Genomic DNA, 27,881 nt, shown 5'->3' on the forward strand with positions numbered 1-27,881 from the left:
CTTCTCAGATAGGCAATTGAAGGGTCGATAAATTACCGCCTTAAAAACTCTAGTTTTACTTTTTCTTTTAATTATATTTTCTAAATATACAAATAATATATATACACACAAGGATAAAATGAAATTATTTATTTCATTAGTTATTTTATTGGCTGCCATCGGAGCTGCCAGCGCAGATTGTTCATACGGACAAAGATGTGTTCATGTTGGAGAGTCTTGCCCACATCCAGCGTATGTATAAAATAAAATAAAATTATTTAGAAAATAAAATAATAGAATAATTATTAATAAATATTTCTTTAAAAAATTAAATTTTTTTCAAGTGTTGACCCATGGACTACATGTGATCGTGATTCATGGTGTTTCTTCTCAAATAATCCAGCCACTCCCTACGAGTCAGGAAACTGTACCGCCTACGCCAAGCGTGGTGAATATTGTGACAATGATTACTGGAGTTGTGCTCCAGGTTTAGAGTGTTTCTCCAACGAAGGACCAGCATCCTGCCAATACCTTTACTTTGCCACCATCGGTGAGGACTGTGCCTCCGCTTTCGAGTGTACCAACGGAAACGATTGTATTGACGGAAAGTGTCAATTGAGAGCATCCCAAGAAGGAAGCTGCAGTCAAACTTGGGAAGATTGTCCATACGGATTCTCATGTAACAGAACCAGCGACTTGTGTATTCCAACTCTCACCGTCGGAGCTTCATGCTCTGGTACTAGAGCCCAATGCGGTGTCGGTCTTATTTGCTCACCAACCAACACCACCATGACCGATTACACCTGTGTTGCCATCAACTCCAAGGGATTGGGTGCTGCATGTAGTCAAAATACCTTTTCATTCAATTTGGACGGTCGAATCCCAGATATCGAATGTGACGTTTCACAATCTTTGCTCTGTTTGGAGAACAACAATGGTGAATTAACCTGTCAAGCTCCACCAGCCATCACCACCGGTAATTGTTCTACCGACGGATGTAAAGAGAACAACGAATATTGTGGTTGTCCAGTTGACTCTTACAATGGTGTCTGTGCTCTTTACAATACCCTCGGTGCTGCTTGCTCCGAATCCATCAACGAACTCATCAAGTGTGCCGTTGACAACGAGTGTCAATATAAAGCTTCTGGAAGTTCAAGTTATAAGAGCTGTCTCTACCAAAACTGTGGTTCCATCATGTGTGACAACAAATGTGGTGGTCAATCATTCTCTGATGCCAAATCCTGTGGAGATTATAAATACGACGGTTGTTACGCTCAAAACTCATCATCTTTTGTACGTCCAACTATTTTCCTTGCCATCATTGCTTTGGTTGCTCTCTTGTTCTAAAAATAATCAAAACAATAATATAAAATAAAATAAAATAAAAATTTAATATTTAAAAAAAATAAAAAAAAATCCCAATTATTATTATTATTTAAATATTATTCAAATAAATTTATAAATATTTTGAGAAAAAAAAACAAATACAACAAATCTATTGGATTTTTTTTTTTTTTTTTGAAAAATTGAATAAAATAAAGTTGAATTGTAATAAAATATATATATATATATATAATTTTGGGAAGGTTATAAAGATTAACTCTTTTTGCAAGATCTTATTGCTCATAAAAGGATGTTTTCAAATAATTTAATTGTGTTTTTTTTACGATTCAACTAAAATTTTTTAATGTGTGTAAAAAATTCCAAGATATTTGTGGCAAAAAAAAAAAAAAAAAAACTGTTTTAATTCCAGGTGTCATCTATTTAGGTTTTTAATTTTGGTGGTTCGATTCAAACTTCAACTTCAAATTTTAGTTAGATAAAATGAAATTACTTATTTCTTTAGTTGTTTTATTGGTTGTTATTGGCTCAACCAACGCTTGCGATACCTACGGTCAAAAATGTGTTAAAGTAGGATCACCTTGTCCAAATCCATCGTATGTAAAATAATATTAATATTAATTTATAGATACACTTTTGAAATATTTAATATTAATGGATATTGACAATATTATTTTATCTGTAAATAATAATATAACATAGAGTCGACCCATTTACAACATGTGAAGAAGGTTCCTTCTGTTATTATGGAAAGAGTCCAACTTCTACTTCATCAGGAAACTGCACTGCTTTTGCTGTGGTCGGTGAGTACTGTGATGGATCACAAACAAGCAATACTATTTGTGCACCGGGATTGAGTTGTTACACTGGTAGCGACAGTCCAAATACCTGCCAGTTTGGTGATTACGCCGCCATTGGAGAGTCGTGTGACTCCTCCTTCTCCTGCATCAACAACAACGATTGCGTCAATGGAAAGTGTCAACTCAGAGCCGCTGCCAATGGAAAGTGTAACGATGCTTGGAGCGACTGTGCTTTCGGATACTCATGTAACACCACCAGTAATGCTTGTATCCCAACCCTCACCAGCGGTGCCGCCTGTAATGTCCCAGGTTTAACACAAGCCAGATGCGCCGTTGGTTTAGTCTGTTCGCCAGTGACCACCGAGCGTCTCAACTACACTTGTGTTCCAGTCAACAGCAAAGGTCCAGGTGCTGCATGTGCCTCTCAAGTCGCAAGTTTCAGTCTCGACGGATCCTTCCCAAGTTTGGAGTGTGACGTCTCCCAATCGTTGCTCTGCTTGTTGAACAACGGTAACTACACCTGTCAAACACCACCAGCTGTCTCCACCGGAAACTGCTCGGCTACAGCATGTCAAAGTGGATCTACAGAGTTCTGTAGCTGTCCAGTCGATTCCTGGACTGGAACATGCACTCAATACAACACTTTGGGTGCCGATTGCTCCAAGGCTTTCAATGCTCTCGCCAAGTGTGCCGTCGACAACAAGTGTCAAATCTATGCCGGTTCACCAAACTACAAATCGTGTATCTATCAACACTGTTCCTCAGATATGTGTGGTGGTGATGCATGTGTCCCAACTTCCAGCAACCAAGGTTGTGGTGAATCTCAATATGCCGGATGTCATTCCTACAGTTCCTCATCATTTGTTCGTCCAACAACTATTTTCATTGCTTTAATTGCTCTTCTCCTTTCACTCATTTAAAATACTCGATTCCCGTTCAAATTAAATAAATTAAAAATAAAAGTAGTTTAATTAAATAAATATCATATTTTGTCAAAGCTTTTTATAAAAAAAAAAAAAAAAAATCATAATGATTGCAGAAGTTGCAATCAAATGTATAAAAAACTGTTTTCCGACTTAAAATTTTGGTTGACTCAGAATTGTTAGATAAAATGAAATTATTTATTTCTTTAGTTGTTTTATTGGTTGTTATTGGCTCAACCAACGCTTGCGATCACTACGATCAAAAATGTCTTAAAGTAGGATCACCTTGTCCAAGTTCATCGTATGTAAAATAATATTAATTTATAGATACACTTTTGAAATATTTAATAATTTTGTCAATATTATTTTATCTGTGTAAATAATAATATAACGTAGAGTTGACCCATTTACAACATGTGAAGATGGTTCCTTCTGTTATTATGGAAAGTATCCAACAGCTACTTCATCAGGAAACTGCACTGCTTTTGCTGTGATCGGTGAGTACTGTGAAGGATCACAAGATCACTTTACTGATAGCAATGCTTATTGTGCACCGGGATTGAGTTGTTACTTTGGTAGCGACAATCCAAATACCTGCCAGTTTCTTGATTACGCCACCACCGGAGAGGCGTGTGACTCCACCTCCTCGTGCATCAACAACAACGATTGCGTCAATGGAACGTGTCAACTCACAGCCAATGCACAGTGTATCGATGTTTGGACCGGTTGTCCTTTCGGATACTCATGTAACACCACCAGTAATGCTTGTATCCCAACCCTCACCAGCGGTGCCGCCTGTAATGTCCCAGGTTCCACAGATGCCAGATGCGCCGTTGGTTTAGTCTGTTCGCCAGTGACCACCGAGCGTCTCAACTACACTTGTGTTCCAGTCAACAGCAAAGGTCCAGGTGCTGCCTGTGCCTCTGAAGTCGCAAGTTTCAATCTCGACGGATCCTTCCCAAGTTTGGAGTGTGACGTCTCCCAATCGTTGCTTTGCTTGTCGAACAACAAAGGTAACTACACCTGTCAAACTCCACCAGCTCTCACCACCGGAAACTGATCGGCTACAGCATGTCAAGGTGGATCTACAGAGTTCTGTAGCTGTCCAGTCGATTCCTGGACTGGAACATGCACTCAATTCAACAGTCTCGGTTCCGATTGCTCCAAGGCTTTCAGTGGTCTCGCCCAGTGTGCCGTCGAGAACAAGTGTCAAATCTATTCTAACGGTATGAAAAACTACAAATCGTGTATCTTTCAACACTGTTCCAAATATATGTGTGGTGGTGATGCATGTGTACCAACTTCCAACTACGAAGGTTTTTGTAGTAGAACTCAATATGCTGGATGTTATTCCTACAGTTCCTCATCATTTGTTCGTCCAACAACTATTTTCATTGCTTTAATCGCTCTTCTCCTTTCACTCATTTAAAATACTCGATTCCCGTTCAAATTAAATAAATTAAAAATAAAAGTTTAATTAAATAAATATCATATTTCTAAATAAAAAATAAAATAAAATCAAAATGTGAAAAAAAACAAAAAAAAACTGTTTTTTTTTTTTTTGCAATGAATGGTTTTTCCTTTTTTGAGTTATTTAGAAATTTAAATGTGGTGTCATTGAATTACAATGACGAGTAAGCAACCACTAATTCCAACCACTATCAAACAAGCAGATGTCGAAATATATACATCTATCATATATCACGACAATAATGATTTATATTAATTTCGAACTGAATCGAATCAATTTCAAATGAAATTTGAATAGTTTTGTTTTTTTTTTTAATTTAATTTCAGTTAAATAATATAAACTCTTCTCTTTTGATTTTTTAATGTAAGCAAACTACACACACATAAAATACACACTACTTCTTTTTTCAAAACTATCACAATTCAACACACATAAATATCAAGATTTATTACAAAATAATTGAAAAAAAAATACAAAACAGAAAAAATTAATTAATTCATTGCTAGATTAAAAATAGCTTTTTTTTTAAACTACAACAAATAAATTAAATAGTATTAGATTAGAGAATGATCAAAGTAGAGAACTTTGAATTAAATTCAGATAAATATTTTTATTCTACATTTCCAGAGATCTCGATTCCAGATCAATCATTGACATCCTATCTCTTACCCTATCTTCAAAGACATGGTAAGAAAACTATTACTATTGATGGTGTAACCGGTAGAGAATATAGTGGTCTTGAAATAAAGTCAAATATTGAAAAGGTAACAATTAATTTACACACAATTGAATCATATATATAATATTAATCTTATATTTATTATTTTTTAAAAGGTTGCTAGTTTCTTAACTAAATTAGGATTGAAAAAAGGAGATGTAGTTGGTGTTATCCTACAGAATGTACCAGAGTATTTGATGATTTTTCATGGTATCCTTTTGATCGGATGCGTTGCTTCGACCATCACTGGTGACTACCAGATCGAAGAGATCAAAAAAACCATTGGTACCGTCAATCCAAAACTATTAATTACACAATCAATCTTTCAAGATAAGATTGCCGGTATCACAAAGGAGATTCCATCCATCCAGAATGTCGTTGTAGTAGGCGATGTCATTCCAAATACAATTCCATTTCAAACCGCTTTAGATACACCAATAAATGTAAGTATAACTATTAATGAATATACATCTGATTAGTATTGTTTTATTTACTAATAAAAACATGCACAAAACAAAAACCAGTATCCAAATGTAAAGATTAATAGTTATGAAGATTTGGCAGTTTTACCTTTTAGTAGTGGAACTACTGGACTACCAAAAGGTGTGATGTTGACTCATCGCAATCTGCTCTCGAATATGCTGCAGATCCAAGCGGTCGAGTCACCGACTTACACTTATAATGAGGTGGTTATTGGTGTCATTCCATATTTCCATATCTATGGAATGATCTTCTTTTTGTGTGTTTGTGTCAAGGCTGGAATCAGCAGTGTCTCACTACCGCGATTCGATGCACTCTCCTTTCTAAAGTTGATCGAAAAGTATAAGGTAACGATCACTTTCATTGCACCACCCGTAGCCATTCTCTTTGCCAAGTCACCAGTGGTCGACAAGTTCGATATCAGTTCACTGCGTGTACTGTTCAGCGGTGCCGCTCCACTCTCTGTCAGCGTTGAGAACGCTATCAAGCAGCGATTCGGTGGAAGAATACACATTAAGCAAGCATACGGACTGAGCGAAGCTTCACCAGCGATTGTCATCACTCCGTATGGCGCGAACAAGCCCGGAACCAGTGGAATGCTTCTGCCCAACCAAGTGCTGAAGATCCAGGATATCGCCACCGGTGAAATCAAAGGTGCTGGCGAACTCGGAGAGATTTGTGTTCGCGGACCCAACATTATGAAGGGATACTTTAACAACCCCAAGGCAACGGCCGAGATGATCGACGCCGACCGATTCCTGCATACCGGTGATGTTGGCCGTATCGACAAAGACGGCTATCTCTACATTGAGGATCGTGTCAAGGAGTTGATCAAGTACAAAGGATTCCAAGTGGCGCCAGCCGAGCTCGAAGGTCTGCTGCTGAAACACGAAAAGATCTCCGATGTCGGAGTGATTGGAATTGCGGACGAGGTATCCGGTGAGCTGCCACGTGCCTACGTAGTCAAACAAGCCAACCAACAGGTCACTGTTGAGGAGATTCAAACATGGTTAAACGGTCAAATCGCACACTACAAGAGACTGAGAGGTGGTATCATTTTCATCGATCAAATTCCGAGATCTTCCTCCGGTAAGATTCTTCGTAGAGAATTAAAAGCTAAAGTATTAAGTTTAGAACAATCAAAATTATAATTTATAAAAACAAAACAAAAAACATATAAAACAAATAAAAAATAATAATAATTGTACAACTAATAATATAAATTAGAATTAGAATTTCATTCGTCTTTTCATTTTCATTTTTTTTCTTTTGTTTCGTTCGTTTTTGTTTTTATTTTTTATTTTATTTTTTCATTTTTCATTTAAATTTATCTTGATCTATCAAATCAAGATATATATATTTATATATAAAGATATTTATCAAATATGTCTATTAGAAAACAATCGAAAGTTAATTACTTTCGTTTAAATGTAAGTAATTCATTATTAATATTTATTGTTATTATTGATTCACACAAATATTAATATAAATGTTTAAATCAGTGGTCAGAGAGACCTGAAGATTTCAAATTAAAAGATGACAGTGGTGAAAGTTCAAAGACACAATCTTTTAAGAAGCAGAGGAATCAATATTACGGAGAGGAAGATCAGTATAAGAAGAGACAACAAGAGCTATTAGAGGATGAGTTGAGTGAAGGATTGACTCTTGACTTGTTTGTTAAATTGTTGACTTCAAAGAGACCGACCGACAATGAAATCGCTTTGAAGCGAATGATCTCATTGATTAAAGAGGAGAAAGAAAAGGACGGTGGTAGTAGTAGCGCTTCGTTGAACTACAACAACCAGGTACTGTCACCGCTCTTCAAATACCTCAGACAATCTCAGTTGACAGTGGAGCTATTCCATCTCTGGGATCAATATACAGATAAGCCCGATATGTATCGTGATGTCTTTGTTGTGCTGCTAGAGTTGTTCTCTATGATCTTGGTGGTGAACGACGATCCATCGCTGACAAAGGTCAACAAGCACATCAGTGAAACAATAACAGAGAAGAAACTGGCTACTCTCATAGAGAACGTCAACAACTACACTACCAACCAACAAGATACACTTCAACTATCTATCAACACCTATCGTATCTTTACAGCATTGACACAATCCTCATTGAAACTAGCGAAATACATTCAATCTAAATTCCCATTTTCATCACCTGTAAGTAGCAGTTAGTTAGTTAGTTAACAATCATTTTTCTTATTATTAATATGTTCAATACTATTGATATTTAAATTTATTTAGGCATTTGAAAAAGCAATGACAGATATATCATCGTTGGGTGCCTATCATGGTACACGTCCATTTACTTTGAGATTTATCTTGGCGTTTTTGAAACACCGTAGTTTTAAGCTGACAAAGTTTGTTGTCGATAGTAAACATCTGCTGGTTAGATTCTTTGGAAAGATAAACTATGATCATCATTATGTATTGTTGGATCTCGTTGAGTCACTCGACCAGCATATTCTACAGCCACAAATCCTTACACACCACGAGCGTCTGAAGTTCTTCAATAAGAAGTTCCTTTCGCGTATAGCGCTTGCTTTCTCAAAGGACGATATGCCAGAGGATGCTCGTGATGCAATCGCGCGGTTCCTTACGGTGTTGTGCACGTCTAACGCCGTTGGAATTGCACCGCTCGATCCCCGATGGCACTATTCCCGTGGCGACCAAGAGTTGTCGGCCGAGTCGACACTGATCCACAACATCATAGTCTCGCTGAATCCCGCCAAGTTCCAGCAGCACCACGCACTCTACACCAAGATTATCCACTCTTGTCCCGATCTCTTTTTCAAGGTGGACTACGCGCTGCCTTCGCTCTCGATGTACTGGTTCAACCGGACAACAATGCTGGTCAAGACGTTGATGTCAACGATCCCACGCCCACCGAAACGCAGTCAATTGCTACTGAGTGGCGGCATCCCCGACTCTCCACACACACTGATCGCAATGCTCATTCCATCGCACATGTCAAATTTCGAATTCGAACATAAACTGTCGCCTTTCGTCGCTTATAATCAAGCGATTCTCTATCAGTTGTGTTTGCGTCGTGTCAATACCGTATTGATGGAATTGTCACATTGGGCATCGACACAACAACAACAACAGGTTGGATCAATCGATCGATTCATACAAGATCTCAAACAAGGTTTGAAAGAGAGAATGTTATCGATCAACTACTTCAAAGAGAAAAACAAAGAATTCAAATCCAATGTATTACTCTACGGTCAATACATTGGTATCCTCTCTGAATATACAAAGTTAATTGGAAGTCAAGAGTATCTACCGATCAGAATATTCGATCTTCCACTCCTTATGAAATCGGATGCAATGATTCAAAAACAATTCATTCAAATCATCTCAAATTCCAAGACATTCCAAATACCATCTCAATTATTTTCCAATTTAAATGAATCAAATGGTAAAGTAGTAGTTAAACAAATATTTTCATAACCAACTAACTTTATTTATTTCTTTTTAGAATCAATATTGGTAATGATTTTGAATTTATATTTAAATAATGATAATTGTAATGAATTGAAATCACTCTATCAAAATCTATTGTTCAAGTTATTATCGATTAACAATTTCTTTGCTGGTCTGGAGCAGGAGATCGATATCTGGATTGAAAATGTAGATATCAACTCAATGAAATTCCTCGTAAAGATTTTGATTGATACCAATGCATTGAAGTTCCAATTCATTGATGTTTGTCAGCGTGTCTCAACCAGTCTTTTCGGTAGTAATAAGAACTTGGTTAGTCCAGTGATGGTAGCAGCCATTTCCAACTGGTTGTCAGACAGCGCCACTCAATCAAATCAAGACATCTCCAGTTACCTATCAAAGGTTATTCTCTCGGTTGGCTCAAACCAAAACTCTGCCAAAGTAGTCCTCTCTTTCTTCCATCTTGCACACCTCAAGAAAGAACAACCGCAATCCAACATTCAAGAGCTGGTCAATGCCAATCTCTATCAAACACTTCCGGCAATTCTCTCAGCGCAAATGTCAAAACAATTGGCATCTCACCATCAACTTGTTGCGCACTCGTCGCTCTCCTCTGATAAAACTATCAAGCAAATCGATCTGCAACAACACGGTATATTGGAATCATTGTCACTCCTCTCCATTGCCAGTCCAACACTACAGATTGAACTACTTAATAGTTTCGAATGGCAAATGACATTGACCAATCAAATTAAACAACTTCCACCAAGACGTATTGCCTCGATCATTCCAATAGTTCTACATCTCATCGAGTCGATTAAAGATGAACAGGCGCAGCAGTATCTCTTTGATATAGTATCATTGATTTTCGACCAACTACTCTCAACGAAATCACCTAAAGCCATCCAATTGGCAGGTGAATTCCTTCAGTCACAGTATATCCTCAAGAACTGGTTAGCTAGTCACCAAGTTTCTCAACTGCTTTTGCAACTCTTCCAATGTCAGGATGCAGCTGCTCTAGAGTTGTGTAGGCAACCAGTGATCCTTCTCATTGAAAAATTCACCAACGATGTAAAATCCAATCAATTGGAAACCAACTCTTACAAATCGATAGAATTGCTAATTCCATTCTTTGACTTGACCGTTTGTCTTGATATCGCCACCCTTTTGCAACCGCATCCAACATCCGCATTGTTTATCAATACCATTCACATGATTGCACAGAGTAAACCATATGACACCAACCAACAACTAGTCAAACTATTGAAAGAGGATCTCCAAGTTGATTTACAAACAATAGATTCACTAGTGATAAAGTCACCACCTTTAATGAAGTTGAAGTTATCCGATAACAGTCAACAACAACAATCTATTAGAAATCAATTATTTAAACTCTATCAATTTTTATTGGAGTATTCAAAGCAGTCGGATCATTCTGGTTTAGAGATTGCAATCTATCATCTATTGCTATCAACTTTGTCCAACCCATCAGTATTCCATAATGCAAGTTTCTACAGTTGTTTCAATGAAGATGTTTTAGTATCCTTTGTCCAAAATCCAAACAAGATCCGCTTGTCCATTGTCAGTATATTGGGAATGACCAGTATTATCAGTGAAAAGACAATCCAAAAGATAATCTCAATGGCCAACATTGAGAAGATTTCAAATGTCAAAGGAATCAATTGGATTCAAGTTCTTTACTCTCTCTATTGCCAAAGCAGATCGGATCAAGAAACAACCAAGATGATTAGAGACAGTCTGTATCATACCATTGACAATCAATCTATCTTTAAGAATAATTCCGACTCGAGTCTACGTGTTTTGAAGATGGCATTTGAAATGGTTCTATTCATCGCCAGAATCAAGGAATTAAATAGCGAGGATTTCATTAAGCAGCAATCAGAGCATTTGCAAATGATATTGTTAACAACTGTCAAGATGGAACAACAGACCACCAAAGTAAAGAGTGTTTTTGCATCTTCACTCGTCCGAGCATTGAAGCAATCGGAGCACTCACTTTTAGAGTCGTTCCACTTGGAGCTACTTCCATTCTATGCTCACATGTTGAAATCCGATGAGAAAGAGAACATCATCAACTTGACAGTGGGAGGTGAATCGTCGTTGACAAAGAATTCACTATCGTTGGCACTTGCAATTGCAGAGACATCTAGAGACACTGCCAAGTTGATCCATTCAACACTGCTCTCAGCGGCAAATCAACGATTTGTTTGGTCACATCTGAAACTCTTGAATGACAATGATATCGCAATGCGAAACAATCCAATTAGATATATTCTGGCACGTATTATCTATTTGGTATTCCTCAAGGACAAGAAACTTTGCAACAATGCAGTGTTCTTGGATCACATTTTTGAATCGTATCAAGCAACCACTCATCCAGTCGATCAACTTCTCTATCGTGTCATCTACCTTCACCAGATCAACAATCCATCGTTGACCGAAGAGCGTATTGGAAGATGGGGATACAACTATAAGGAGAGTATGAGTTTCAATGGTTTGCTCATTGCCAACACACTCTTTAGCGAGAAGCTACTGGAGCATTCCATTCAAAACTACCCAGTCAATGCTAAATCAGAGATGAACACCGAGTTGCGACCAATCAACGCGAATGAATATGACCAGGTTGTCTCTGCGAATGCTACCTATGCCTATGACCCTGCTTTCTTCCTTCGTTTGTTCAAACAACTCTTGTCGACAGCAACACAAGACTCTCTCAACAGAAGTGCATTCTACACTAATGGTCCGTTGTCCTTTACTCTTTGTTCTCTCTCGTCCAATGAGAAATCGATTCGAAAGTTGGCCTACAATGTTTTGTTCAAGTTTATCGAGTTGATCGAGCCATGGAAGACAACCAGCAGAACCGCCAAAGATCAATTGCGTGTCCTCAAGCTACTCAAGAGTAGTGTCAAAGGCAATGAGCAACACATTCCAGCAGTCTATGTAAACTTTTTGAACAATGCCATCAAGATATTCACCAGAGATACAACAATCCATCCGACTCTACGTCACGAAATACTCAACTATTTCCACAATACTCAAAAGATTGATTTCCACACCATTCCATTTATGGGTAATCTATCAATTGAGTTGGCTACCAAGTATAAATCAATTCTATGGATATTTGATATTGTTAATCAGTCTTTACCAAATCAAAATGTAAGCAGTTTAACAAGTCGAGTTTTTTATTGTTGTAAACAAACAACAGTTTATTAATTATTATTATTTTTTTATTTAGACAACTGATATAATTAAAAAGACTGTAAAATTCCCAGAGTTATTATCTATTTTTGATAATCAATCTGTTAAACTTAAACTAAAGTTGAGAATAATAGAGCTTTTGAAAGGATTCTCAAAGTCTGGTGGTGTTTTGGTTCTCTCACAATATGGTATCATTCCTTGGATATCAAATGTTCTCTCCAACGGTAGTTTACCAAAGAAACTATTTGATACCGTTTTGGAGTTGCTAAATACAATCCTTTCTTCACTTCCAAGCAATATCAAGGATTTCCAAGAATCTACTTTCATTTCAAACTATCTTTTAAATTATATTTGTAAGTAACTTTTTAATTTTTTAGCACTATACTCGATGATTAATCCTTTTTACATTTCATATTTATTATTAGTATCAATCGAGTGGACAAACGAAATTATTACTATCGTTGTCAATAGTTTACATTGTATAGGATATACTTTATCAAGCTTACAATCTAACCTTTCGATTTCCATTGATAAGATTCAAAGTCTTTACGCAAAGATTAAAACGATTCGTGATCACGAGCAATCGAATACAGTGAAAGAGTTGGTCGTCAAATTGATCTCATCTAACCATGTCAATTCACTCAATATTAATTCCAAACTCAACAGTATTGAAACCTTAAAGTCAGTTACAAACGTAGTTGCACAGTCAATTGACTATGCTTCCGGTTACCTGTCAGCTCCAAAGCTCCAAGTTGGAAAGAAGCTGTCTTTGATTAACAATCTTTTAGAATGGATTCAACAATTGTTGTTATCCAACTTTGGATTGGTTAAACATACTAGTGATATCACATACCAAGCAAAATCATTGGTCCCTTTTATTCGTATGAATGATCGAAAACAAGATTCGACAATCATAATTAGGTTAGCAAATGTATTGTTAATGTCAACTTACTTCTCAATGTCAAACAATAAGCAATTTATGGAGATAATTAATCGACTGCCTCATCCAACAACAGACGTCAATATTTCCAACACCAACATCAATGAATATTGTTTAGCAATAGAAACAATTTTAAAACATTAATAAAATTATAAATAAAAAAAACTGAACATAATCATAATTAAAAATAAATATGATATATCCAGGTTCTTAAATACATTTGAAATTGATTATTATATTAACGGTTTTTTGTCCTTCAGAATCATCATTAGCTCCCTTTTGGTCTAGTGGTGAGGATTTTCGCCTGTCACGCGAAAGGCCCGGGTTCAATTCCCGGAAGGGGAGAAATAAAATTTTACCACTAAATTTTACCGCATGCGGTAAGTATTAAAATTTAAAAATTCTGGATGTTTGGCTGACCACCATCTCTGTGACTCTTCAAGATGAAAGTGATCTTTTCACTGGAGAGGAAAGTTTAAGCCCAAGACTCTTTGGCCAAGTTGGTCCATTAGTAAGCCTTAGAGAACTTGGGTCGTGGGATCGATCCCGGGTTTTTACAAAAATTTTCCCGACTTGAAAGGAGCGCGCCACGTACTAATCTAGTATCAAATACTATCTTGGACCCCACGAAGTTGACACCAACAGTAACTAGCAGGCTTATCACAGGTGAACACCGAGTGGTTTACACACGTACCCGCTTAGAATTCTAAGTGGCTTAATCCCTCTAACAATACTCCTAAATATAATAAATAAATACTCAACTCAAATATTAAATTTGAATATTTAATATTTATTATAAATATATATCAAATATATTTTAATATAAATATTAAATAAATATAAACTTTATTAAATTTATAGATCTATAAATTAAATAATTTTCTAAACCTCGATCGGTTATATCAATAAAATTATTATTAAATGTTAATATAACAACACTATGTGAATGAATTGAAGTACGATATAATTGAATTGAATTATTTAATTTTATAATAACACTAATTAACACATTTTTCACTTTGACATACAAAAATACATATGTATATATTCATATTTGTATGATTTTTTTGAAAAATACAAATAAAACAAATTATTTTTTTTTCATATATATATAGTTCATTGACTGTTTATACCATTATAAAAGGATCAAGATATTAAATGAATGTTTAGGAGTTGAATTGATTCGTGGTGCGTTGTACTTGTACGGAATTTAATTGGTTAACTTAATCTATTTGAAAAACATACCAGTGTGTAGAAATTTCAAACTACATATGTCATACTATATGTCATACAGTCATTGACTAATTACATATATAATAAAATAGTTATATCACAGTCTGTGAGACTATATAGTAGTCGGTGTATAGTATTTAAATTGCTAATACACCAAAAAATACATAAAGTCAAGTGATTAAAATCAAAAAACGTTTTATAAACTATATATGATATATGACATACATATTCACATGTGAAATGTAGTATAAATTTTTTAATTTCAATAGTATTACTGATATTATTTGATTTATTATTTAACTCTTGTAACTATTTGAATAATATGTTTTCAAACACTAACTTTGATCATAAATTTGGTATATGTGCGATGGGGAGGTAAATTCAAGATTTTGAAAAATATTTATCAAATATTTAACAATATTTATGAATTTTTTTTAAATTTATTTTTTGATTTCACATTTATTACAATTATAAATTTTTGATTGATTCAGTGTTAGAGTTTTAGAATTTATTAATAATAATTAATTTTATAATAGTTATAAAATGAGTGAAAAATATCACCCTTATAGTTCATCTGATAAAGAAATAAAAAAAAGATCCAATAAATATAATAGTTCTATTTATGAACACTTTTTTAAATTTATAGATTCGAATGATAAGAATTTAATTAAAATGAAGTGTAAATACTGTCAAGTATTTTCTTTTAAATACGATAAGGTAGACAAAAAATCAGTGTCTAGTGGTTTAGGATGGGCACATCTTGAGAGTAAGATTTTTAAATTTAACAAAATAATAACAATTTCAAGTGATCTGATTGTCCTATTATATTTCTTTCTCTTTAATTTTTTTATAGATGTGAGATTATCTTGCCACAAAGAAAGTGAAATAGATTGGTCGTATGTCGCAGAACAAAAAAGGAAAAAAGCAGAAACACTTGCACTTGCTATATCAAAACCTTTTAGTCAAGGTGTATCAGAGTATGTATATATGATCTTAAATTGAATATTCAATTATTAACTATATTAAAATAGGGAATTATTAATAGATTTAGTAATCAAAAAAAATCTTCCCTTCAACTTAACAGAGGATGAGAGATTTAAAAATTTTATTTCATCGTTAAGACCAGAGTTCAATTTAGTTGGTGGAGATACTATTAAAAATAGAATAATAAAAAGATATGATGATCAAGTTGTACAACTCAGAGAGTATTTCAAGACTATGGATTCCAAAATCAGTTTCTGTTTCGATATCTGGAGTGTCAAGGATATCTCTTTTTTGGGTGTAACTGGTCATTGGATCGATAGTCAATTTAAAGCTAGAAAGTGTTTGTTAGGAATGGAGAGCCTAAAAAGCGATAAAACAGGTAGGTATTGTAAAATGAATTTTTAATTTACAATTTATTAATTCAATCAAATATTATTTTATTAACATGATTCAGGTATAACTCTATCAAAACTTTTTTTTGATGTTATAGAAAAGTTTGATATCTCCAAAAAGATAATGTGCACCACTTCTGACAACTGCTCGAACAACCACACTACAGTGGAGAACATTGTCAAAAACCAAGATCCTTCCAATGATTACAAAGGATTCCAGGGTGGACATATTTTATGTTTAAACCATGTGATTAATTTAGGTAAGTGAATATAATAAAAATAATACATTAGCTATTCAAGTTGTATAAAAATAAAAAAAATATTAAAATATTAATATTTTGTTTTAAACAAACAATTTGTTCCTATACATCATTAAATTTATTAACCCTTCTTTTTCAGCAATAAAAGCATTTATAGGAGATAAATCAACGAAATATCTTTTCGATAAAATTCACTCCTATGGTTCAAATTTAAGAAACTCCAGTAACCAAACAGATGCTTTTTTTGGGTAAGAAACACAATTATAATTTTTTTTTTTACATAATTAATAAAAAATTTTAAAATTTTAGAATTTTCGAAATTCTAAAAACTGAAAAGAAGGACAGGTTAAAGCCAAAAGTATTGAACCCAATCCGTTGGTCATCTGCTTTTCAGATGACTAGTAGATTCATCAGGATCAAAGATGCAGTTGATTACGACATTAAATATAAGATTACGAAACATGATATCCATCTCACTACCGATGAATGGGATATCATCAAACAAATCAATAAATTCTTGGATGGTGTGGATTTTATTACTTTGGCATTACAAGGAGCTGATGTTAATCTGTCTTGCAGTTTACCTGTGTATGGTCGGCTCTTGGACATTGGAGAGGAATGGAAAACCAATAAGATTCTCAAGACTGCTGCTGAAGCCTTTTGGAAAGAAATAGATGTATGTAATCATATTTTATTAACATTTGCATTTTCAAATTTGAAGGTTTTTTAAAAAAACTTTTTTTTTTGAAAACTATTAATCATATAAACATTCATAAACTTTTTAGGGTTACTATACAACACTTGATTATGGAATAGAACCATTTTATATCTCAACTTTTCTTGCACCATTCACCAAATTAGAGGTATTTAAAAGTGAATTTTGGAAAGATTATTGGAATAACATAAACAATTCAATTGAATCAATTTATACTAAATATGGAGGTACTAAGGGAAATAAAACCAGTATAGAATCAGTCAAACCAGAGATGGATAGAATGAAGTTTATTTTATCCACTCAAAAGATAGTAAGTTAAATTAATTTTTATATCTACACTATCAATACTCTTATTATATTTATTAATTTTTATTTTTATTTCAACAAGATTATTGTTGAACAAAATGAGAATGAATTGTCAAAATATAAAAATCTACCAACTACATTCTCAAATGACTCATTGCAGTATTGGAAAGAGAATCAAATTGAGTTCCCAGTTCTATCTAGGATTGCTAGAGACTATCTCGCCATTCAATGCACATCTACACCTGCAGAGATTGAATTCCGTTACAGCTCTGACATGCTCACTAAAAATAGGTGGTCTCTTGGGAAAACAGTTATCAAATCACAAGTCTGTTCTAACAGCATTTCTAAATTAGATTTTATCAAATAATCAATTAAATAAATCAATTAAATTTAATAATATTCATCTATTAATAGTACTGAGGAGTGTTGAATAATCCAAATCACAGCACTGTGATATAACACTTAAAATATCATTCACTGTTGTATCTGTATTTATTTATTTTCTGTTTTATCATAAATATAATTGTAAATTGAGAATTATTGATTTATTTAAATTTATTTACTCACCTATTTCAACCATATATATATATATATATTCTCTCTCTTCTTTTCAATTTTTTTTTCTCAGTGTTTATAAACATTACTCACACTTCTTGTTTATTTTATATGATTTGCTTGAGTATTTGTTCACAATTTAATGTGGATATATACTTGTTTACAAAACTATTTAGAACTCTATCTCATGTTAACTTACAGAATTTTCAAAAATAACTATTTTCTGATCATTTTAATTATCTTTTGTTGTAAAACTTTATTTTTTGAATAATATATTTTGTAATCTTTTTAACTTTTTTAACTTTTTATATAATATTGTAAAATATTATTTTTTACTGTAAACTCATTCATTACTTTGATAGTATAGAATTTAATATAAATAGCAAATCATATTTTCATTTTTGTATAGAAAAAACAATTTATATTAAGAATGAAGATTATAATTGATTTAACAAAGGAAAACAAGTATACAGAAGAAATCATTGATCTCACATATGAAATCAATAACAACAGCAATAACAACAACATAAACAACAACATCATCCATATAAATCAATTCCAACTTAATTTAAAGAGGAATCTTATGATTTATATCACTGATTTGGAAGATTATATTTTCAACAAAATATTAGAAAATAAAAAAAATAAATTTTCAACATTAATTACATATTTTACTTTTTCGCGTCTCACCAGCAGATTCGAATGTAATTTATGTGAATGTTTCACAATTTCATTATCAAACAAAAAGGTTGGACATTGTGCAACCTCTCATATTAATGGTATGTTAATTCTTTTTTTAATAAATATTTAAGCTAATTCGAATCTATTTTCTGTTTTTCTTTTTTCCATATTTAGCATGTTGCCAACAATACCCAAATATAAACCTTTGAGTATATTGACAACACCACAGATGTGCATGCACTGCCACTGAAAATAAACATTAAAATAAATAAATTTAGATTATTTAACAATTATTCTTTATAACTGTGTTTAAACATTTTATTTATTATTGAATTTTCTTTATTATTTATTTGATAAATGTTTTATTTATTATATTTGTTTGTAAATATTAATTAAATATTAAATATTTTTAAATTAAATATTTTAAAATTTATTATTTATATTTGAGAGAATTTGTCATATTTAGGAGTATTGGTACGAAGTGAACTCGCCCATCGACATATTCGCACGAAAATACGTTGGACGTTGGTTTGCAGTGTTGATCGACATTGCCGGAATCAGTACCACCTTCAATGTCGCCACCGTTTCATTCAACAATATGTACAGAATTCTCTACTCCATTGGAAAAGCAAACTTGCATCCCTCCTTTAATATTCTGGCACGAACCAATCCTCGCTTCAAAACACCGGTGGTTTCCATCATTTTCTTTACTTTGACACAATTCATTTTCATGGCGATTATCGGTGCTATCTTTGGATTTGTAAAGACGAAAGGATCTTGGGAAGCATATGGTTATCTCTCGTACATCGGAACACTGCCATTGATCATTGTGTTTATCATTACCAATATCGCTGTGATTCCCTACATGAAGAACAAACACCCTGAGGACTACAGTGTACTCTATCATATGGCACTGCCGATATTCTCAGCGGTGTTGTTCATCATTGTGTTGTTTGGAAACTTCTATCCAACCTATCCGGAACCACCTTACACCTACCTCTTGATTTTCTTGGCAGCTGCAATGGGATTCGGTATCGTTTTAGGATTGGCACTAAAAACAAAGAGAGGATTGTTCGAAAACATGCTTTACATGATTCAGAGTGGTGGCGAAGAATCGATTACCGAAAAGAATAATAACATTCAATAACTGTGAAAAATAACAATCATCAAATCAACTTTTAATAAATTAAAATATATATATTCGATTAAAGTTAATATATAACTTTAAAATATATATAATTTGATATCCAACAAAAAAAAAAAAAAAGTATATTGTTTATTATATTATATATTCTATCATTTTATTTATGAATGACCGACTGACTGACTGATTTGCTGAATGATTTATTGATTGGTTGGTTGTTTTATTGTACAACAATAAAATAAATTATTATTATATATGAACAATCTATATTTGAATGAAAGTGTGAAAAAAAGAGAGAGAGAGAGAGAGAGAAGTTTATATTTCTAAAATATTAAGTATATATATATATGATAACTAATGAATAAGATCAACGATAAAAATTAAAATTCCAGTTGTTTTGATTGTTGTAATATCGTCTAAGGTGATGTTTGAAGTGCTGACCATTGCACCGAATTTCATTTCATGACGGTCCAAATTCCAACGTAAACCAGTGGTCGTAACCTCTTTGACAGTTTCAATGGGTACTACTGAGCAGTGAACTCCTCCTCTAAGATGAATTGTGTGTGTAAAGTTGGGGTGACAGAGCCAAGCGATGTTTCCAGGTGACAGCAATATCATTCTGGAGTTTTGATTCATCACGAGATTGTTGATATTCGCAATCTCATGTGAGATATTACCACCAAGTCCACCACTTACAAAGATATTATTAAACTAGTTTTAATTAAGTTAGTTTATAATCAATCAATAAATCAATAGATCGATCAAACAATGATTCTAACTTACAGTGATTTCATGTTGTTGTTCCATATCTCTTACAATTTCAATTGCTTTCATCAAGTCAGTAGAGTCTTGCGATGGATCGGTGATGATAGGAACACCTTTCTTTGTGTAGTACTCGTGTACTGCCTGATCGACAGAGTCACAATCACCCTTGATAAAGTCGGGAATAAAGTAATCCAATGTATCTCTTTGTTCACAGAATTTATATAATCTATTTGCACCTCCATCTGCACAAATAACTAAAGATGCTATAGTAGTGTGTAATAGCAAATAGCAATAAAAATATATTGTTGTAATCAAATTTGGTAAGTTTAAGCTCATATCATTTTCGGTGATCATCATTTCTAAAAAAAATACAAACATTTCTTCCACAAATATTCAAAAGTATCCGCTGGTATATCATAGTTACAAAGAATCAAGCAATTGATTTCAAGATTCTTACTCTTGTTGCTTGAAATCGAAGGTCTCTGTAAAACTTCAGTGATTCTTGTTGAACCAGCTTCAAAGTGTTCATCTTGAAGATATGGTGATATTTCATGACATTTCCATTCCATTTATTCTTAAATTTATTCTTATATTTATTTTAAAAAACTATATATATATTATATACGTATTATTTATATATCTGTAATGAACTATTAATTTAAAACTAAAAAAAAATGATTAAATTGATAGCGTTAATTAGATAGATAGTTTTGTACTACAGTATTGTATGTTGTTTTGGTGGGTGTTGTGTGTTGTGTGTGTGTGTGTGTTGTTAAGGTGTGAGCTATTGATATTGGTATTGACAATGTGTATGGAGTCAATAATGAGTGATGCAAATGTTAATGCTAATGATGATGTTTTTAAATATAATATTATAGTCAAAATAGCTAAAAAGAGAAGGAGTGACAATGACAATGAACAAATGAAATAGAAAATAAAACAAAAAAAAAAACAAACAAAACAAAAAACAATATAATTATATTTATAATTTCCCAAAAAAAAAAGATTTATTTTTATATAAAAAAAAATCTCGGGTATCGGTGGTAATTTTATTGGTTTTTGACTTTTAAAAAATTGTGGGTACTTTATTATTTATTTTTGATTTTGAAAAATATTTAAAGGTTACAAGTTATTGTGAATAAAATAAATATATAATATAAATATAAATCTATTTATTTGATAAAAGGTAAATTCTTTCTTTTGATTTAAATGAATCAATCATTGATCTGAAATTCAAGTCTTTGATAATGATTTGTCGTTTTGAATTTGAAAGTTTTCGAGTTGATTTTCGAAGTTGTTGATGTTCATTTTGCTGACGTTGTTGTTGCTGTTGCTGTTGCTTTTGCTCTGATATTAATAAATAAGATGCCCAGTACTGACCTAAGAATATTTTTAAAATATCTATTGGTATATATTGTTGCTGTTGTTGTTGTTCTTCTCGACCTGACAATGTTGTCGAGCTGTCGCTTGGTAGTTTAGGTGTTTTCAATATGCATAATGTCCAAGATAATAATGACGTATTATTACTATTATTATTATTAATATTAATATTATTGTTGTTGTTGTTGTTAGTTGCAACAGCTGACGTCTTCATAGGTGATATATAATTAATGATATCTAATTTAAACCATCCTTGTTTCTCTAATATTGAAGTATAGTAGATTGGTTTTAAACTATTACTATTATTATTATTATTAATACTATTGTTGATATCAATATTGTTATTAACTTTGTTTGGTACTTCAAAGAATATAGCATTGGGTCCAATGATGTGTGTTCTTGAGTGCGAATTTCTATTTAGCGTGTCTACTGCTTGTTCTAATAACTCTTTAGCAATATCCCATCCTTTATATTGACTAATCGATTGGTTATTATTATTTATATCGTTGTTGCTATCATTGTTATTGTTATCTATTGACTCTTTAGTATATAGATTATGAATGACACCACAATTACCATTGTGAAGATATGAGAATGAAACACCACCAACTATCTCTGATTTTCTTGTTTCTTGGTTATAGCTAGTTGCCAATACCAAATGAAAATCTTCAAGTGACATTGCTGATCTACCTCTAACCAATTGATACTTCCAATGACTGAAGTAATCTTGACTTTGTTGTTGCTGTTGTTGTTGCGATAAATTACAATACTCTTGTAGAAGATCTTCATGATAATCGGTCGATAAGTCGATGAATGTAAATGGTCTTGACCAAGGTATATGTAACAGTGGTATCTTCTCTCGTCTCGAGAGATTCTCAATCATATGTTGATAGTCTACATCGTCATCCATAGCATAGCCATTTGCACTACAATTGAATCTCCAATAGTTTGTTGTAAACTCTAACAAAAGAGAAGCAGGTAGATAATGGCAATCTGGTCTAGACTGTGGAATTCTCTTTGTTACCAACACTGCAAGCGATAGCTTTCCACTTGGTTTCTTATCAACCGATAACGGTGGTTGTACATATGAAAAGTCTACTTTTCTCCAACCCATTCTATCGAGAAACTCATGACAGTATGATGTCTCCATTATCCTATTGTCAGTGTTATTCTTTGTTGTTGTTGTTGTTGACGTCGTCGTACTATTATTACTGAAATGTGCAGTCTCTAAAAAGATAGCGTTACAACCAGCCAAGTTACCACGCTCCACAGCGTTGCGATCGAGTATATCAACAGCTCTCTGTATTAGTGAACGTGCCATATGTTCATCACCTACCAATATATAGCTAAGTAATCCACAGTTTACGTCTGAATGATATTCAAATACCAATCCACCACATATCATTGGTTGCTGAGTGATATCGTCATCCAAATATCTAAGTGATACTAACAAGTGGAAATCTTGTTTGGTAACACCACCACTACTACTATTACTATTGTTATTATTGCCATTGTTATTACTACCTCCATTTCCTGGTAGCATAGATATCCAACTTTCAAGTGAATCCAACTCGTTCTCACCACTGAAATTAGGGACGAGAACTTCATGATAGAATCTAGTTGCCAGTTGTTCACATATTGGATTGGGTGTTGAGTGTAAATCAATGATTGTCCATGGTCTACTCCATGGTAGATCCATTAATGGTATCTTTTCACTTTGATTGAGCTGATCCATCATTCGACGATAGTCGATATCGTTTCGCCAGTTTTCCATTTCCAAACGCTCACAACAACTTCCCCAGAACACTTCAAGGAATTTGCGTATCAATGCCGACGGTAAGTAATATCTCTGCTCACTACCGAATACATCCGAGGGAATATTATTGGTCAATACACAAGTCAATAGTAGATCTCTACATTTTCCATGTTCGAGTGCGAGTGGCGGTTGTACATAGTCGAAATCGAGCAGACGTATTCCCAGCTTGTGGAAAATAATATGTCGCTGTGCCGGTGCCATTACATCGTCTTCCGGTGCAACTTTGTCGGCAGAGTTTGTCTCCAAGAAGATCGCGTTGATTCCACCGAGATGTCCATGTGACTTGGCATCGTTATCCAGCGAGCTGACAGCGTGCTTCATCAACAATCCAGCAATACCTTGTCCACGATATTCATTATTCACCAAGAGATAGGTAATACAACCAAAGTTACCGTTTGGATAGTATTCAAATACTACACCGCCCATAATATCAGAGTATCCATTCATTTCGATTTCCAATTTCTTGTCATCTGGACACATAGCAATAACTACATGGAAATCAACTTGATACTCATCGCCATCGTTATCTCGTTGATAAAACAATACTTTATAACCATCTTCATTCGCTGTCGATGCCGAGCTATTTGAAACACTTCCAATATCTGCTCCATTCTCCTCATTTTCATCATTATCTTGAAACATTTCTATCCAATTTTCCAGTGGTTCCAATTCTAATTAATATAAAAAAAATAACAATATTATTAATAAATATTATTAATAACAATTTATTTATTTATTAAAATAATAAAGTATTCATACCTTCTTCTTTTGGAAAATTCTTTCTCATTAATTCATTATAGAATCTCTCTAATAAATTTAAATTGAATTCATCTTTTAAATCTTTATAAATAGGTATTATTTTTTTTGGTGTTGTAGATATTGATGATTTCTCGCTCGTTTTAAAATCAAGATTAATGTTACTATTAATAATATTTTGATTATTCATTTTAATATTTAAAGATTCGAAATGATCATCATCTCAATAAATAATTTAGATATAAATAGAATGTGACTTATTCTAATTAATTGATTGAAGTTGTTATATGTGTGTAATATATAAATATGTGAGTATGTGGTAAAAAAAAAATTACCAAAGCTAAATCAACAAACACTGTTGATAACACTGTGGAAGTATGTTTATTGGGTGTTCATCTAATCTAATAATTAAAAAAAAAACGAACTTTTAAAATATAAAAACAAAATCTTACAAAGATTTTTTAAAAAGATCCTTCATACGTGCCCCGAAAAAATAAGAAGGGTTTTTTTGTTTTTTATTGTTCCATTTTGCAAATTTGCAAATTTGTTTTATGAGAATTATTATTATTGATAATCAAAAAACAAATAGACAAATAATTTTAAAAAATAATAAAAAGAATTAATATGAATAAATATGTATTCTTTAAATCATTATTTATTAATTTTGATAGCTCAACTATTATAACTAGACTACAATTAATGTGATTGGTGTTTGGTCATTTAAATTCAAAAAACCACACACAATCTACGAAATTGGCTTTCGGTCGTCCTCCACCACCCACTTTTCTTATTTTTTATTTTATTTTTAATTTTTTTTTAACGACAAAATTTTTGAAAATATTGATTTAACTTTATTCATATTTTATTTTAATATTACTACTATTATTGGATATTGGATACCTTTTTTTTGCTAATTGTTTAATATATTATATTTTTTTTATATTAAAAGATTATATGTATAGATTTTCATATTTACTTAGCAGTGAAGGATCAAAATTTCTCAATAGATTCAATAACATACATCAAGCTCAGCAGCCGCAACAGCTCTTCAGTCACAGCCTGGAACACATGGCAAAGAAATCCGCCAAAGGAGCAAAAGATAATCGCACTACTGCTAATGGTGTATTACGTACAAGTAAGGATAGTAATAAAAGCAAGTTAAACAACAACAACAACAACAGCAACAACAACAACAGTCACAATAGCAAGAACCATAAAGGTATAAAATCTAAAAGGATATTACAAAAAATGGATCAACATAGACAACCTTATCATAATCAACAAAACAATGGACAACTACAACAACAACAACAACAGGTAGCCAACCAATTCCAAAACAATAACAATAACAATAATAATCAATTTTATCAGCAACAACAACAGCTGATACAACAGCAACAACAACACCATCAGCAACAACAGTTGATACAACAACAACAGCATCAACCACAACAGCCACAACAACACTATTTTGACAATCATCAAATTAACCATGGATATAACAATAACAACAATAACTATCAACAACATAATAGAAATGGAAATGGTGGTTTTAATCGTTATAATAACAATGTAAATGTTTTTGGAAATGACAATGGAAATGAAAATATAAATGGATTTGGATATAATAATAATCAACAACAACAACAACAACAACAACAACAACATCAGCAACAGTATCAACCACAACAACAATATCAAGCATCATAATAATCAACAAAATGTACAAATATAGAGAAAATCGTTATCATAATCAACAACAACAACAACAACAACAATACCAACAACAGCAACAGTATCAACCACAACAACAACAACAACAACAACAGCAACAACAACCTTTTGTCCAGAATAACTATCACAATAATAATCATCATTCACAAAGAGCCAACCACAACAACAATATCTTCCAACAGCAACAACAGTTCCTCGCAAAGAGTCAACCACATAACTCTCATAGAAAGAATAAACAAACAGAACTGAATCAATCATATCAACCATATCAACAAAACCAAGTTAACAACAGATATTTTAATAATAACAATGATAATTTTAATAATTACAATAATAATAATAGTCAAATGAACTTCTACCAACAACAACAACAACAAAGATACCAACAAGTTCAACCAAATCAACAGAACAGATATGGACAACAACCAGCCCATGCTAGCCATTCAACACAACCAGCACCACCCATGAAAAAGAAACCAAAGAAACCAAAGAAAAAGAATCTACATCTAGATAACCAGACCGATCTTGACCCAAAGAGAAGTGAGATTATATTTACTCTGCCAAACCAACATAAACATCAATTCAAGGTATATAGTTAACTGAACTGTTAGATCGACAGATTACCATCGTTGTTCTTGACACATACACACACTGAAAGATGAAAGAAAAAAGACTAAACAACTGTTGTGTGGTAAAAAATAACTACTAAATATAATATATAGGCAGCAGGTATCTTATTGTATAGTGAAGCAGAGGATGGCACCATTAGAGTGCTACTGGGTTGTGAGGACAGAAGTGCCAAGAAGAAGTATCGCCCATCGGTGACACCCAACGTCTACCTGCCGTTCGGAGGAAAAGTAGAGCCGGGCGAGACTGCCTATTCCACGGCTATCAGAGAGTTCAACGAGGAGACTGCATTCATATTCGATGCACACAAAGAGGAATACAAGGAGCGATTAAAGTCGAGTGAGACTGCAAAGCTTTGGTTCCCGTTCTCCAAGTACATTCTCTTTTTGCTCAAGATCAAACACGACGACTCGCTACCACAGCAATTCTTGGATGTCGATAAGTCGGGATTCGAACATACCGACCAGCTCTACCTCGAGTGGATCGACATCGACGCGATCTACGCCACCAGAGACAACTTTTTTGTGCGTCCAAACGGTGAGCAAGGTGAAATCTCTTCATTCTTCACTTCGATGATTCATCTGATAAGACGATATTTTAGCTCAAGAGATACTCTAAATCAACAATATCTAACAAAGCTAACAATGCGCAAAGCAGAATCATCAACAACAGCAACAACAACAACCACTACCAATAACCATATAGTTAATCTAGATGAAATTGACGTTGATGAAAATGAAGAAGAAGAAGAAGATAATGAACAAGACAACCAAGATGAAAATGAAGATGAAGATGATGATGAAAATGACGAAAAATAAGATGGATATGTTTTGTTGTTAGATTTAATATCTTATTTTTTTTTGATTCAAAAATCAATAAACACCAGATATTTTAGTGATCACATTAGTTAGTGTGCACATAAAAAAATCAATTCGAATCTATTTCTTTAATTTATGATATCGATTGCAGTTTGAGATTCTTTCAAATAAACTTCAAGTTATTCCAAATTATCAATCGAATTGATTAATTCATTACCGAGGTAATTAAACACCAAACTGGTTCTTAAGAATGAATATTCATACTTTCATTTTTGGTTTGGGTTTGTTTGTTGCGATTACATAGATTAAATTGGAAAAATTTATAACAATATTGGAACGACTATGACTGACCTGTCATCGATGTAAAGTCAATTATTATATTACAATAG

At 33.1% G+C, this 27,881-nt stretch overlaps 9 protein-coding genes and 1 non-coding gene across 10 annotated transcripts; 8 read left to right on the forward strand and 2 right to left on the reverse strand.

Annotated features, from left to right (window-relative positions):
* Positions 1 to 118: 118 nt before the first annotated feature.
* Positions 119 to 1,326, forward strand: PPL_09544 (uncharacterized protein; the record flags this gene model as incomplete). The annotated part of the gene is made up of 2 exons (XM_020580338.1): positions 119 to 231; positions 324 to 1,326. 2 exons carry the CDS (start codon positions 119 to 121, stop codon positions 1,324 to 1,326), a joined length of 1,116 nt encoding a protein of 371 aa, XP_020428925.1.
* A 477-nt stretch (positions 1,327 to 1,803) lies between these two features.
* gdcA (gp64/disintegrin-like protein) lies at positions 1,804 to 3,040 on the forward strand (the record flags this gene model as incomplete). The annotated part of the gene is made up of 2 exons (XM_020580339.1): positions 1,804 to 1,916; positions 2,023 to 3,040. 2 exons carry the CDS (start codon positions 1,804 to 1,806, stop codon positions 3,038 to 3,040), a joined length of 1,131 nt encoding a protein of 376 aa, XP_020428926.1.
* A 109-nt stretch (positions 3,041 to 3,149) lies between these two features.
* On the forward strand, positions 3,150 to 4,472 carry PPL_09546 (uncharacterized protein; the record flags this gene model as incomplete). Its single annotated transcript, XM_020580340.1, has 5 exons — positions 3,150 to 3,174; positions 3,254 to 3,344; positions 3,371 to 3,418; positions 3,440 to 4,005; positions 4,114 to 4,472. 5 exons carry the CDS (start codon positions 3,150 to 3,152, stop codon positions 4,470 to 4,472), a joined length of 1,089 nt encoding a protein of 362 aa, XP_020428927.1.
* Positions 4,473 to 5,080: 608 nt separating this feature from the next.
* Positions 5,081 to 6,863, forward strand: PPL_09547 (acyl--CoA ligase; the record flags this gene model as incomplete). Its single annotated transcript, XM_020580341.1, has 3 exons — positions 5,081 to 5,278; positions 5,349 to 5,675; positions 5,757 to 6,863. The coding sequence occupies 3 exons, from the start codon at positions 5,081 to 5,083 to the stop codon at positions 6,861 to 6,863; spliced, it is 1,632 nt and encodes a 543-aa protein (XP_020428928.1).
* A 234-nt stretch (positions 6,864 to 7,097) lies between these two features.
* On the forward strand, positions 7,098 to 13,470 carry PPL_09548 (uncharacterized protein; the record flags this gene model as incomplete). The annotated part of the gene is made up of 7 exons (XM_020580342.1): positions 7,098 to 7,142; positions 7,215 to 7,883; positions 7,968 to 8,097; positions 8,746 to 9,144; positions 9,205 to 12,344; positions 12,424 to 12,739; positions 12,764 to 13,470. 7 exons carry the CDS (start codon positions 7,098 to 7,100, stop codon positions 13,468 to 13,470), a joined length of 5,406 nt encoding a protein of 1,801 aa, XP_020428929.1.
* Positions 13,471 to 13,599: 129 nt separating this feature from the next.
* On the forward strand, positions 13,600 to 13,671 carry PPL_09549. Its single transcript has one exon. It is a non-coding gene; the product is annotated as a tRNA-Asp (tRNA).
* A 1,210-nt stretch (positions 13,672 to 14,881) lies between these two features.
* On the forward strand, positions 14,882 to 19,599 carry PPL_09550 (amino acid/polyamine transporter I; the record flags this gene model as incomplete). Its single annotated transcript, XM_020580343.1, has 12 exons — positions 14,882 to 14,934; positions 15,096 to 15,238; positions 15,413 to 15,536; positions 15,591 to 15,922; positions 16,034 to 16,195; positions 16,353 to 16,443; positions 16,505 to 16,871; positions 16,981 to 17,220; positions 17,299 to 17,541; positions 18,181 to 18,550; positions 18,584 to 18,603; positions 18,919 to 19,599. 12 exons carry the CDS (start codon positions 14,882 to 14,884, stop codon positions 19,597 to 19,599), a joined length of 2,826 nt encoding a protein of 941 aa, XP_020428930.1.
* Positions 19,600 to 19,950: 351 nt separating this feature from the next.
* PPL_09551 (uncharacterized protein) lies at positions 19,951 to 20,930 on the reverse strand (the record flags this gene model as incomplete). The annotated part of the gene is made up of 4 exons (XM_020580344.1): positions 19,951 to 20,141; positions 20,274 to 20,307; positions 20,380 to 20,720; positions 20,819 to 20,930. The coding sequence occupies 4 exons, from the start codon at positions 20,928 to 20,930 to the stop codon at positions 19,951 to 19,953; spliced, it is 678 nt and encodes a 225-aa protein (XP_020428931.1).
* Positions 20,931 to 21,529: 599 nt separating this feature from the next.
* Positions 21,530 to 24,503, reverse strand: PPL_09552 (GNAT family N-acetyltransferase; the record flags this gene model as incomplete). The annotated part of the gene is made up of 2 exons (XM_020580345.1): positions 21,530 to 24,228; positions 24,317 to 24,503. 2 exons carry the CDS (start codon positions 24,501 to 24,503, stop codon positions 21,530 to 21,532), a joined length of 2,886 nt encoding a protein of 961 aa, XP_020428932.1.
* Positions 24,504 to 25,381: 878 nt separating this feature from the next.
* Positions 25,382 to 27,492, forward strand: gtaJ (NUDIX hydrolase; the record flags this gene model as incomplete). The annotated part of the gene is made up of 3 exons (XM_020580346.1): positions 25,382 to 25,989; positions 26,049 to 26,634; positions 26,770 to 27,492. The coding sequence occupies 3 exons, from the start codon at positions 25,382 to 25,384 to the stop codon at positions 27,490 to 27,492; spliced, it is 1,917 nt and encodes a 638-aa protein (XP_020428933.1).
* Between the last annotated feature and the right edge of the window lie 389 nt (positions 27,493 to 27,881).

This window comes from Heterostelium album (genome assembly GCF_000004825.1).
Source record: "Heterostelium album PN500 unplaced genomic scaffold PPL_scaffold11, whole genome shotgun sequence".
In the NCBI taxonomy this organism is placed as follows: Eukaryota; Evosea; class Eumycetozoa; order Acytosteliales; family Acytosteliaceae; genus Heterostelium; species Heterostelium album.